Below are 14,369 nucleotides of genomic sequence, written 5' to 3'. Positions count from 1 at the left end.
TGTCTCTCTGATGGAGAGCTGAAGACATCCCAGGAAGCATAACTCTTGAATAAGGAACTCTCTCTTTGTGCCAAGACATGTGGCTTTGACCGCGCTCTTTTCCTTACTTGCTATCCCTCTTTGTTCCTCGCTCTGTCTTTCTGTAATAATTCCTAATTACTTCTCAATATCTCCCCCTATTTGTGTCTCTTTTCACATTCTCTGCCACCCACCCTTCAACCCTTTCTCTCTGTCCCACTACGGCCTCCAAACCCTCTAATCTTTGTATGTTTGCACCGCATAGTGACAAACCAAAGGATGCAATTATGCAAGAATCTGTGTGTGTGTGTGTGTGTGTGTGTGTGTGTGTGTGTGTGTGTGTGTGTGTGTGTGTGTGTGTGTGTGTGTGTGTGTGTGTGTGTGTGTGTGCATTTTTGGACACTTTTTGTGTCCCATGTGTTTGTGGGCATGTCTATGTGTGCATGTACATAATATACATCAGTGTGTTTGTTTCTGTGTGTGTGTGTGTTTGTGTATGTGTGTGTGTGTGTGTGTGTCAGCTTAAACTTCTCCCACTAAATGGTTTGTGGTCTGAAGGGTGGAGGAAGAGCAAAGAGGAGGAGGAGGAGGAGGAGAGGAAAAAGTTTGCTTGCCAAGAGGTGCTACTCCCTTGTTGTTGATAAGAAAATATCCCAGTCATTTCTGACTCAGGCATGTTTAATATTAACACTGTGCGCTCTACATTTATCCTAAATATTTACACGTTTTGTCAGTCAACTCATCAAAACCTTGCAGAGATTTTGGACATTTCATTGCTGACTGGTGTACTGTTGCGCAACTATTTTAATCATCCATCAGATGCAAGCAATGTAATCACAAATACCATTACTATTATTAAACATAATAATACAAGTAAATACACAATATTGTATTTGTCCCATCCTGTTCTTTTTGTTGTTGTTTTTTGTGTCTATCTAAATTATGTTATGAACTCAAACTAAACACGGTTTCGAATTCCAGGGGGCAAGACATGCAGGAATGCAGTACTCTGTTAAGTGTTGTTTGACATTATGACAAGTAACTGATAAGACTTTATAAACAAGTGTGCGTGTTTGCAGTCTATGTTCTGACTCTCTCTGCAGTATGTTAGCTCATTAGTACTGCACTGGTCCTCTTTACACAGTCAATACTTTGATGCCAGTAACAACCTGCATATTTAACAATCAGGATCTTCTTCAGTGGTCGGTGATGATCGGGAGATGATGGGACTGTTGGTGCTCTGTGTGTTTGCAGCAGTTTTCAACTACGTGTCTGCCTCTACAGAAGTCTGCACCAATACCCTCCTGCCTGGAGCGAAAGGTAACGCATGTCCCAGAATGTGCTTGAGTCTGCTTGAATGTCTGTTGAATCTGACTGTAAGGTTTTAAACATTTAATCGAAAACCCCTTTAATCACACAAATCTCTCTGATGCAGTAAGTAAACTAAAAAAATCTAAATCTTAAATGTAAATCTGTAAATCTAAATCTAAACCTGGGTTAGGGTTAGTATGTATAGGCGTCAAATAAAAAAACAGTCTTAGTGGAAAAATCTGAGGAAACACCACTATTATGCTTCAGGGTTAACAGAGCTGATGATAAAGGAACCAAGCATGTAATGTCCTGTAGTTTATTAGCCAGCAGTCTGCCACCCCATCGTCTTCTGGAGGGAATGCCTCCCTGTGTGTGTTTTCCATTTTACGACATCCAGTAGCTCGTTCCCCTGCTGATTCAGACAGACAGACCTAATAAAATACACAGTTAAGCTACTTTTTCAGCTTCATCGACGCTACTGAAAAACATGGCTTTTAGCTCTGGCTTGAAAGACATTCTGAGAGACGTTACTTCAGGAGATTGGAGGTCTGTCATGTGTCAGTGAGGTCGTTGATCATAATTCAACAGTTCTTGAGCAGAGAAACATGTTAGTTTAAATCTTTTGGGAAAATACTGCTTTAGCTTCTGACCTATGAAGTCAAGTGGGGGCATGTGCATAAAGTGAAGAGGTTGCTCCAACAGCAAATACACACAATAGGAAGTGAGCCCACGTTTAGTCATTTTTCTGCCGAATTTTTGCTCTAGTAAGAAAGCTCCATTGTGACAGTGTGTATTTAGACAGCTGCCACTGAACTGAGCTGATTATTTATACAAGACTCATCCAAGATATGACTGACCAGAGTCAGTCTGTGTATATGTCTGTGTGTGTGTGTGTGTGTTTGTGTGTGTGTTTTCTCACGTCTTTATGTTTGAGTGGGCGCATGTTTCTGTTTCATACACTTAAAAAAATTCCACACCACTTCTTCAACTGTTCTTCTTCATTTAACATTTTCAATAAACATACTTTTATTGCATTTACTGGTACTTTGCGCAAAAAATAAAATAAAATAAAATGCCGGTAAATCTATTTCAAAATGCTGAAGTCAGTGTCCTTTTAAAACATGCTGTTCAGCACAGATTATCCTGTAATGTGTGGAGTTTTTGCAGATCCAGTCGTGAGCCTCCTGAACTGCTCACAGATAATATCAAGCATGTTTTATATATACAATTTAAAATCTGGATGATAACAGCGTTACATTCAGTGAGAGAAGCGTCCCGGTGCAGCTTATGGTGCTGCCAAGCATTGCTAAATATTCTAGTCTTTGACGCTAACATTAGCTAGCACACTAGTGTTGACAGAAATTTAAAATCTCACCTCCAGTTCTTGCTGGAGAATAGAAAACCAGTGTTAAGCACGTCTTTCCACTCATCCAGATGATTCTGATTCCTTGCTTTATAGTTAGACGGCCAGAAAAACACTTGTTACATGACACACTTCAAATTTTTTTTTTTATGTAAGATAAAGTAATACTGATGCTTATAAACATGTTAAATCACTGCCAGAATACGCTATATTTTGCATGGGAAGACTCTCTGTGATTTGACACCTTAATCACACAAATGAGGCATGTGCATAGTTTCATTACAGTAGTCCAGAAATGGAAATAATGTTATGCATGCAGAAATACTTGAAATTGCAGTGATTTAGGTTACTTAAAATGTCTACACTGCCTGCAGAAATGAATAATCAGTTTTCCTAAGTACTACTCCAGGCTAATAGAAGGGGTTTGTTACAATCCTTCGTTTCAAAGCCCAGCACTTAAAAAGATATAAAGTGCTGTTGGCATCAACAACTGGGACAAAATTACAGCTTTAACAGACACTCTGAAAGCTTCTCAGGGTTTCTTGCCAAAAGCTCTTCGAGCAGCGGACCCACCAGATATATTTCTCCTACACCTCATCTGTGCTTTCAGCTCTGAAAGTAAGTAAAAACGAAACAAGTCAGAAATCTGAGAACTGTCACTGATTCAAATCTCAATTTGAAAAGTCATATCAAGTCAATAAGTAAGTTATTAAATCCGGTATCATGCCAAAGCATGTCAGTGTCACATTTTGCCTTGCTCTCATTCTGCGGTCAAGAGAGCAATAATAAAAATGAAATGTCCACTTAGATTTTGGAAATAAAGGTTGCGGGAAAACATGTCAGCTGACTGCTGTAGTTTGGTTACATTTAGGCACCAAAACTAGGCCCCTCCTACACAGACTTTGTCACTATTTATACTGCATTCGTCCTTTGCTCCTGTCATTATTGTACCCTGTTGGTACTGTACCTTCTTACACAAGTGTACTTTCCATCCCCAGGCAGGAGAAAACGTAAAACTGACAAGGTGTACTCTAATGTATTGGGGTCTATTAGGCTGCATCCAAATGTCCAGCCTGTCTAAACCCACATTCCATCTAGCTCGTAAGAGGCCTCCAGCAGACATTCAGACTTCAATAGACTTCACTGATATTACCCACAATGCATTGCAATATCAACGTAAAATGACTTATTATGAATGCGTCAAACATTTATTTATTAAAACGTTTCTTGAATAATGTAGGCCATAAACAGCATTCAGCCAACAGAAATATGTAGATGCACAGGCTATAGAGGTAATCAAAGTCATTGTATTATTGGAGTCTTCAGGCCGGTCTATCAGCGGCTTAAAGACTTGTAGTCTTACGCCATCACAGGCTTGAAATGATGACAGTGAACACGTCACAGTATAATTAAACTGAAGACAGAGAGGGCTCATTCCGAAGGTCCAAGCGGTGTCCACTGTTAGAACAAACCACCAGAAGATATTTGCCCCAACTGTAACTACTTTTAAAAACATGCTAAGGACTTTTATGTTCATCTCTGCCTTTGATTAAAACTGCAATCTCTGTTATGTAGGCACCGCCAAAATATTGAAGAATGGCCTTGTATCTGTCTGTTTACACTTTTTTTATTTGCTCCTTTACTCTTCTTGCCTGTGTTTTTTTAGACTTCTTTATGTAAAAAAGTCTAAGCACTGTGTGTCATGGTCCTGTCATTTCAGTTTTTATTTACATATTTGTTCAAAGTTTTTCTGGGTTTTTTGTGGTGTCTCCGTTTCCTTCCCGTGTTCTTGTGCTCCTCACTGCATCTCCTTCATTGGCCCAGCCCTGTTCCCAGTGTTGTTTCTAGCCTATAAACTTCTTCCCTGTTCCAAGTGTTTTTCCACTCATTACCCTCACCTGTGTTTCTGCACCTCACACCCACCTGCATCTCATCCCCTTGTTAGTTTAGTTTGTATTTAAGTCCAGTCTTTAGTTCAGTCTTTGTCGAGTCATTTGTTGTGCTTGCCTGATCCTCTTGTGTTTGCTTGTGAGTGGGAATAAGCAGGTTTAATCAATACCACATTGGGGAAGCAACCAGCTGTATGCACTGCTACATATATTCAGGTATCTTACAAGCATGCATCTGGCAAGCCCCTCTGAATAAAACTGTGCATGAACATAATCTTTACTGTCTTTGCTTTTTAATCCAGGAGACCAAGGTGAGATTGGAGAGGAGGGCGACCAGGGAAAACTGGGGAAGGGTGGACCAGCAGGACTTCCAGGTATCCAGCATCCATACATCTAATATTTACACGGTATATGGTGGGGGGAGAGGAGGTTGCCTGGCTGTTAGAGTCATAGAAATGTGGACAAAAACAATTCAAGACAATTGTCCGTCAAAAGAGTTCTCAGCTGATTTGGTATTAGAGTCCTATAATTAGTCTCAATCGAAGCTAACTAATGTGACATCTCTGCTTCTCGAACCACAACTTCTTTCACAGATGTAGTATTAGTCTCCAAGATCTGTAGGCGTGTTGCCGTTGCCCTTCAAGGTCAACTGCATAGTCCAAAAAAAATAAAGTTTGGTTTATTATCAGACTGTGGTTGAAGGTGATGCAGTGGTATAATATTGGCACAATCACAGTGATTGTTTGAGTAGCACCCACACTATAACTGGCTCACCTTGTGAGTCACAGTAAAATCACAGGACAAAAACATGGAACTGAAATTACGTGGACCACAAACAGTGATACAGGCGAGTTGTACGTGACTGTGTCCTAAACTTTGCAAAGTCACAGTGAGGCAATTGTAGCCAAAGAAAATGCTTCTTTTTTGTAGAAAAGATTCTCTAAAGATTAGAGATTGTGTCTCTAAAATTACATTCTCATTAGCCATTGGCAATTTTAGATCCTCCACCTCCCATTTCTCCTTTGGAATACCACAAGGCTCAGTCCTTGGCCCTTTATTATTCTTCATTCATATGCTACCTCTAAGAAAAATCTATTATAGGCACAAAATTAGTTTCATTTTTTATGCAGATGACTCCAACATCTATTTCTTATTTGATTCCAACGACAGTTGTGTTAACTGATAAAAATACAATCCTGTCTTACAGATATTAACAATGGGCTATCTCAAAACTTTCTTCAGTTGAACTAAAGCTAAACTATTCAGCTCTCAAATGATATTTTTGTATGATACCTTATCTTAAACATTAATTATTTAATTGTGGCTACATATACCCTTGAGGGATGTGTTACTAAAGAAAAAAATATGCGTGGCTGTGCTTTTAGCATGCTTGCAACATGTGTAATGACAGAAAAAACAGCTAAATTAATGGGTGGGAAGGCCTTATGTTCGCACAGACGCATAACGCCTGACATGACTCACCTGTTACTCAAAAATATCATTGAGATTGCTTCAGGACACACAACCTCCACATACGTACTGTGAGCTCCCAGACAGCCTGCATGACTTTGCCCTGGCAGCAGCTTTTGCTTTTTCCTGCTCAAGACAGCTTGCTTTGAGAGTTTTGCTCTGTTACAGACAGACAGACAGACCTGCACTGTTGTGTATCTGTGGAGGAAGCAGAGCGATGGCGTACCGCTTCGGCATATTTGTCCCAACTGGGCTGGTAGAATAGCTGGCCAACCAACCGGCCATATCATATACACAGATGTCTGCACACACATACAAACACACACACACACACACACACAAACACACTCTGAGGCATATATACAATATACTATATGTAAACAAGGCATGCAAGCATATTGACACAAGGGGGCAGATGTACATGTGCATAGACATAAAAACAGTACATAACTATGTACACATGCACACACACTGTGTAAAAGGAATGGTTTCTTACTCTGACACAGAGGTCATCACACACACACACATACATGCATACCCTTGCAGCAACAAACACACACTTCTCTCATCAAACTGCGTGTGAGAGACAAAATGCCAGGAATGATTGAGTCTTTTCCAAAAGCGTAAAGAAGAAGAAAAAAAGGATGTGAACCTTCTTTCACCTTTCCAGCTCTGCGGATATTTTTCAACAGTATAGCAAACCCAATCATTATGGTTTCTCTGTGTGTACGCTTACTGCAGGAACGGACGCTAAGTTCCTATGATGACTTTGTAAGTAAGTGTACAGCTCAACAGATGACGCATGTATTCCCTGTTTTAATTTAAGCCTTTTACAGGAAACAGTTGCTTAATTTTGGAATGTCAGGAGGGAATACATGACTGTGAATGCTCCGGAGGGCAACAAAAACAATTTGTTGCTCCAAACTCATTGGCGTCAACAAACAGTAGTGCTACTTCTCTGCCTTTGTTAATTGTGCTTTGTTTAAAACTGCTGGTAGAGTTGATTGATCAATTCTTGTGAGGAGCATGTACGACAAATGGAAAATGTGACTCAGTGCCTATATTTCACATGACCCAGCCGAGCTCCATAAAGCAGAAATACCAGTATTCATATTTGCTCATTATGTTTGAGCAAACAGTGTGTAATGAATGATCTGCCTGGCATTTAATCTCTTGTATTTTTCTATCATTAAGCCTTGAAAACATTCAGTCTGTTGAGGCCACTGCTAGAGATTTTTTTTAAATAGCTTAAGGGTATTTGAAAAGTGTCCCAGGCTCCATGATTAGAATGAAAAATGTGGCCTTCACTGCCTTTATCCTCCAGCAGCTGGAGAATCCAGACGTTAAACCAGTTGGAGGGGTTGGCCATTATAAAGAGCAACAGCAGTGATAGCAGGGACTGTTATCTGGACGTTTAGGTAGACGGTTTAACTGGCGAGTGTAAGCACTGCGAAAACAACATTAATCAACTTTTATAGACACTGAAGGAATAACAAGAGAGCAACAGATCGAATTTCTTCATACAGCAAAAAACAAACACCTTTAATCACTGTCCACAACCAGGCCTCAGGTCAGTTTTGTCTGAATATTTACTTTGTGATGCTGCTTCTCAGGCATTCACACTGAAAATGAAGCAAAAATTGCACACAGATTACAGTGAAATAGTGACGTTTCCCATAGGCCAGAGCTAGACCTCACACCATCCATAAGACCTCACAGCTTTCGCCAACACTTCTCACAAATCATCAAGTAGAAGATCAACATGAGGGAAAATGGGAAATAGTCGTGAATAGCTGGCTGTGGGCGTGTGTGTGTGTGTACGTGTGTGTGGCAAATCCCTCTAATAGCAATAGGCCTCTCCAATGCGTCACTTAGTATTTCAAATGCCATCAATTTCCAGTTGAATAGTTTCCTGAGGAAATACTCGTTCAAGTGCTGGCAGAGAGCCTCCGTCTGCTCTGTAGTTTTCCCATACTCACACACACACACACACACACACACACACACCCACACCCACACCCACACACACACACACAATTTGTCTCTCTTTCACTCTGATACATGCACCTTCTCTTCTAACACCAACCTCGTGCAGCCTAAATAGGATTGTGTGGTGACAGAGGACAGTAATCAAATTACAGAACAGAGAAGGATTGTAATCTGTGACAGTCATTATGATGACACAACAAGTCTGATCAGAAGTAATAATAAACAATCAGTATGGATGCTTACAAATGAAAGAACTCAAATCTGTGCTGTGTGCCTGAACATTGTTCATTACTTAGTTTGTAAAGAAATTAAATAAGGTGAAAAAAATTACTCTATTACGTATCACTTTCAACACTTTGTTATAGACTATCTTCGCTCCACATTCAGCATTCTTTCCTCTCATTTATCTACTGGCACACTAATAACAACATCAGTTCAGGAACAAAACTATGCAGTGATCGTTGGAAAACAGCCTCAGGGCTTGAGGAGATCATCTCCAGAAGACAAGACAGGTGCATGCAATTATATTGATTAGGCATGAGAAAAATGATGAAAGCCACGAAAAACAGTCATAACTGTCAAAATATGACAAACCCGAAATGATAGAATGTATACCAAACAATAAGAAGAAGTGATTGTACCATGTTTACTTTGTGGGAAATGTTGCCACTTTTCCATTGGATTGGAAAGTCATGATTCAAAACTGATATTTCTTTATCTAGAATAAGTCCAGTTCTCTCCATATGTTCCTCCTCTTCTCATCCACTGTCCTTCTGCCTCTTCTTCCCCAGGAGTGCCAGGAGAGACGGGGCTTAAAGGAGAGATGGGCCACACAGGGAAGATGGGACCTGTTGGAGACAAAGGTTTAACAAAGAAAAATCATTCTGATGGGCTCAACAACATCTGTAACGTTGTAAAAGTGAACTGTAAACAGTTAGTGGAGTTATTAATTTTAAAATAGGCGTATTAGTCGCTTGCGTTGACATAACCACCGGAATTATGAAGTAGAGCATGGATTTAATTAGCAAAGGTATCGTATGTAGTGTGGCGAACTCACATAATTTGAGTTCCCTTTAGGCTGTCCAATTGTAATAGCAGTACCGGTGTTCGGCACAGATTATTTGGTAATGTGAGGGGTTTAGAGATCCGGTCTTAAGCCTCCTAATCAGAGCCAAATAATATCAAACATGTTTGATTGTTACGATTTAAAATCGGAATGATTACATCTGTACTTTCCAAGCTGGACCACAACAACCAGTAAAAAGAGGCGTCCTGGAGCAGCTGACGGGGCTACCAAGCAACAGTAAACATTTTAGCCCACAAGGTTATTTTTTTAAAATGACGTCATGTCCTTTGTCGTGGCTTTATAAGATAGAGTGAGAGGAAAGGGAATGACGTACAGCAAAGGCCCACAGGTCAGATTTTAACCCTGGGTTGCTGTAATGAGGATAGCCTATGTATATGGGGCAAACACTCCACCAACTGAGCTACCAGAGTGCCCCGAGTAGCTGATGAGGCTAGCGTTGGCAAGCATATGACTGCTGACAGAAAACCCACGTGGACTGCATCTCTCCACTCATTAAGACATGTTTAACCCTCTGTTTTAGTTTTTCCTCACTGCAATGCGTTACTACAGCAAGTTGTTGCACCACGCTAATCTCCATTTTGTTTACGTCTGCTTCCCCATGGGATCACATGAGAGGGATCACATGTTAGCCCAGCATCAGCCTGCAGACCCTGCAATACAGTGTTATCAATTTTCATTAGCATTCCTAATTTAAATGCAATGTATACAGTACAGTATATCGTGATCACACGAGAGAGTGCGTCAAAAGGGAAGCTTCCTCCCCTCAGTGTCCTTTAGAAAAACGTATCTCCCAAATGAGAGAAAGATCGATGAAATTTGTAACTATCAAGTATAAATGTGTCCTCGTTCCTGCCATGAAACGTTTTCAGTTGTCAACAAGTAGCAACAAAGGGGAAAAAAAGAAGCTGTGTGGTTCCTTAGGACCTTAGTGACTTTATAATTGTCTAAAAGAAGAAATACAGCTCCCTGAACTCCTCCTCAGCTTGGACAGCTGCTCCATAACCACAGACTCAAAACATTCAAGACACAAATCAGCAAACTTAATTAGTCCCAAGACTAATACATACAAGGAGAAACTGTTTAAAGCCAGATACAGTTTTCTTTTAAAACAATGCATTTTCCCCCCATTTCTGTTATGTTTTAAGTTATCACCTCCAAAGATAGAAGAAAACATAATCCTGCGGTGTGATGTCATGCAGTTGCTTTGCCCGGAGTGGCTGAAACAATTTCTATCTTTATTCTTTTGTTTTTATGAGCAGTCATGTTCCCCTGCCTTTCTAGGCCTTCACTTTTCTCAGTATTCATTATGTTTAATACACTTACAGGAAAGTGGCTGTGCATCAGCCATCTCAGGCAAAGGAGTGAGGTCACACGTTTGGATTTCTCCTTGATCCTGAGTGCCTGTAGCTCATAAAACACCTGGGGGGAAAAAAACACATTTTAAGAGCAAACATCGGCTTTTACAGAATCTCTCACTAAAACTCAGTGACTCTGAAGAACTTTGATAATATTATGGGGAAATGCGTTAATTTCCATGTCTACATTAGCAAAATTAGTGTTTATTTGAGATGCATACGATTGTTATGACTATCAAAAGCTATAAACTGCAAAACTATGTGTAATTACTGAAATTACATGAAAAACCTACCAACTAACTGCAGCAGGACTGTTTGGGGTAAATTGTCCTGTATAGCTGGCCTTATTTCTTCTTATTTCTAACTTATTTCCTCTCAAAACATTAAGTAACATTACATACATTAGGTTCATTTTACTGTTGATGCTTAGTAGGTGATCATTGCTAAGTAAGATATTTGAAATTTCTTTGAAATTACCCCCAAATACCACAATAATGACCTCAAAATGTTTTGAAATGTACCCCAATATGATTTAATAATATTATTCTGCTATTTTCTAATAAGCAGTTAAAAAGGAGCCGGTAATTTCTTTAATACATTTCCAGGAAAAAGTAGACCCAAGCTATTTGGAAATAAAACTGCAACAACTCACGTCGATTGAGTGGCCTGCTGGGGGGAAGTTAGACCGAAACCAGTTGGAAGTTAGAATGGAATGATCAAAAAATTTAAGCAGAAACCAGTTGGAAGTTTCCTTGAAATATATTAAATTACATGCTATTTGTTATACTTTTCTTTCATAATTGCAGCTTAGATCCCAAGTGCAATCCTCATTATTGTTTGTACCCACAGCACATGATTTTGCCAATGCTGTGCTCAGGGTATAACTGGCATGTGATAGGCGCAAACATTTCTCAGCTTCCTGTCTGTGTTTCGTGGGAAAGAAGGAGCATTTTCAAGTTGCTTTTGTGCCAAACATTGAACATCCACAACAGCAGGTTAAGTCTTCACGTTGCTCGTTGCTACTCAGTGCATGAGACACAATTTTACAGTCTTATCTTGCATGATAGAACATGAACATTTCATTTGATAGGAGAAAAACATTTTATTATGAAATATAATAATATAATATAATATTTCTTACTTGGAATACAATAAATCACTTGTAAGATGTTACAAAAACCATACCTCTGTTATTAACATTAAGAGTGAGATTAGGGTTAATAACCCATAGAGCGTCTGTACTGGCAACAGGATAATAACTTTCCACGTATTCATTAGTGCTTTGACTTTGATATTTTTGTGCCCAAACAGTAGCTGTTTATTCCATCTGCATTAAAAAACTCTGTCTGCTCAGATTGTACAGGCACACAATGTGCCTAATATGTACATGTTGTGATTCATCCTCATACAAAACCAGCCTATTGTGATGTTTGTACTGCTGTAGTCCACTTCCCCAAAATCTACAACTGTCAGTTTCCTCAGTTAAGCTCATGAATAAGTGACTATGTGGTAGATTTGATCTTTTACACATAAAAAAGTTACAATTAACTCACATCTCCATATTAAAAAGATTATCTGTGTTGTCATATTAAGTTTTATTTGGAACAATTAAATCTGTGTTACAATATGTTAAAACTTGACCTGACTTAATCTATCACTGTTTATAATGTTTAATGTGTGATACAGCCATCTGCTGGTAATCTTTTGTAACTACATCACAATATCATCATCATAACACAAGAAGCTGTCAGCAAATTGAATTATTGGCAGATTGTCACTGATTGTACTGTCTTCATTCATATTTTAAGCCATTTAAAACAAGAAAAAGTGAATTTCCAGGATCGCAGATGATATAATTGTAAGAACTGTCTCACGTGTGATTTATATTTCTCCGCAGGTGACATAGGTGACACAGGGTTGGAGGGGCCGTCTGGTTTAAAAGGACACACAGGTGAGTAACTATACAGCATGCAGACATTTTTTCCCCCCAGTCATAGTGCAGGAAGGTGATTTTGTGTTATTACCTCCTGCTCACACTCAAATCATGTGCTGGCCCTTGTTTAATTCTCCAGGCACAACATGTGACTGTGGCAGGTACAGGAAGGTGGTTGGACAGCTGGACATCAATGTAGGCAAGCTGAGGAATGCTGTCAAGTTTGTGAAGAATGGTGAGTACTGAATGGTGTGATATCTGTGGTTCATGACACACTATAGTGTGTTAAGTGGCAGCAGTGGACTGTTTGAGGGGCTGGGGAAAAAAAAAAATGTGTGCAGTGTAGTTTGTTTAAATATTTGCTTTAATATTTGCTTTGTGTATTTGCTGCCCTAACTCCTAATGACCTTTAACCTGTAACCCTGCCCTGTGCAGTCATCTTGGGGCTGAAGGAAACAGAAGAGAGGTACTACCTGCTGGTGAAGGAGTCAAAGAGGTTCAGAGAGGCTTCAATGAACTGCAAGCTAAGAGGAGGCACCCTGGCCATGCCAAAAACCAGCAACACAAACCAACTGATGGCAGACTATGTCGGTGAGGCAGGACTGACAAGAGTTTATATAGGAGTGCAGGCTCAAAGCAAGGACACAGTAAGTGGTCTCCAAGCCTGTTTCAGTTTTTTGTCCTCTTTGCTACTGTTTTCTAAAGCAGGATGAGTCTCTAGGACCAAATTCTCCTGAAACCTGGTTAAACGATGAAGATCTATTTTGAAGTGTTTTTAATCATTTATCTCTTATATTCTTTGTGATCAGGATGGAACAAGCAGTTATGTTTATGCAGACTCCAGCCCTCTGCAGGCGTTTTCATCCTGGAGCCCAGAGGAGGAGCTACTTTCTGCCACCACAAACTCCACCTGCGTGGAGCTGCTCAGCACTGGATCATGGGCTCATGTGGAGTGTGAGGCCACCATGTTTTTCATCTGCGAGTTCCCAAAGAGCAGAAGAAGAGGAGGAGGAGGAAGAGGGACACCTGCTTTGGCGTCATCATGAGTCAATGAGATATTCAGACTTGCGTGCAAAAGAGATACAAGTATGCATCTACATTATGTTTTATGGAATTGGCAGTTTATGTGATAAAAATAACTGCAATAAAGATAAGTTGTGCTTGCATAATCAGATGATGTTGTGTTCTTTATAGAATGGAACAATGGACACAAGAGATGTGTTTATTATAACAGAAGAGATTTTTTTAATTGAAGGGTGTCTTCTCTAAGCAGCAGCAAGAAAAATAACTCCATGGGGTCCAGACACTGGTAATGATGGTGGCAGATGAATCTGCTGAGACCGATAGGCTGATGAAATGATGAAGCTGGTGAATCTGCAACAGCTGAGTGATGATGGTGGAGGGTGAAAACAGGAGCATGTAGGGACTAAAGGCTGAGAGAGAATCATACTTAAGAAAAGATAGTATATAAACAAGTAGTTTGCTGTGCTGTAGTTTGAACAGCTGATATCTCACTTACTGTAGATCGGTGTATAGATCAGCTGTTTGCAAACTATAAACAGTTTAAGCACTTCATTAAACACATTGGAAACATTTGGAAAGATTTCATTTTAACTGCAATTTACAATTTACAAGCCAGTTAATCTGCAGATTACCTTCTTGATTAATTGATTTACTGTTTGATTGCTAAAAAGTTCTCCTTCTTCCTTATACAAAAGGAGCCTTTTGTGATGTTTGTACTGCTGCAGCCCACTTTCCCAAAATTTTGCAACCATCAGTGGGCCACAGGCTCAATCATCATTGTGTTACCTCATTCAGCGATAGATAGTGACTAAACAGATATTTATTTACATGATAATGAAGGGTTTATAACCTTAAGTAAATGTACATGTAATTTAAATACTTTAAGTCAACATTTTAGGCAAATTATTCTTTGAGTGCATCACAATAGTTG

The 14,369-nt window shown here is 39.6% G+C and overlaps 1 protein-coding gene across 1 annotated transcript; it reads left to right on the top strand.

Annotated features, from left to right (window-relative positions):
• Nucleotides 1-1,127: 1,127 nt before the first annotated feature.
• colec10 (collectin sub-family member 10 (C-type lectin)) lies at nt 1,128-13,587 on the top strand. The gene is made up of 7 exons (XM_073485959.1): nt 1,128-1,338; nt 4,884-4,955; nt 8,832-8,903; nt 12,380-12,433; nt 12,555-12,650; nt 12,851-13,062; nt 13,225-13,587. The coding sequence occupies exons 1-7, from the start codon at nt 1,239-1,241 to the stop codon at nt 13,459-13,461; spliced, it is 843 nt and encodes a 280-aa protein (XP_073342060.1). The 5' UTR covers nt 1,128-1,238; the 3' UTR covers nt 13,462-13,587.
• Nucleotides 13,588-14,369: the final 782 nt, after the last annotated feature.

The sequence above is a fragment of the Pagrus major genome, chromosome 17 (genome assembly GCF_040436345.1).
Source record: "Pagrus major chromosome 17, Pma_NU_1.0".
Classification (NCBI taxonomy): domain Eukaryota; kingdom Metazoa; phylum Chordata; class Actinopteri; order Spariformes; family Sparidae; genus Pagrus; species Pagrus major.
The sequence above is the reverse complement of the archived record's forward strand: the minus strand, read 5'-3'. Positions and strand labels throughout refer to the sequence as shown.

What these genes read in the sequence shown, in the direction of transcription:
- colec10 (XM_073485959.1), top strand. Translation starts at nt 1,239, where the DNA reads ATGATGGGACTGTTGGTGCTCTGTGTGTTTGCAGCAGTTTTCAACTAC. An exon ending in TGGACCAGCAGGACTTCCAG is followed by an intron (nt 4,956 to 8,831) that starts GTATCCAGCATC and finishes CTTCTTCCCCAG; the next exon opens with GAGTGCCAGGAGAGACGGGG. An exon ending in AGGCTCAAAGCAAGGACACA is followed by an intron (nt 13,063 to 13,224) that starts GTAAGTGGTCTC and finishes CTTTGTGATCAG; the next exon opens with GATGGAACAAGCAGTTATGT.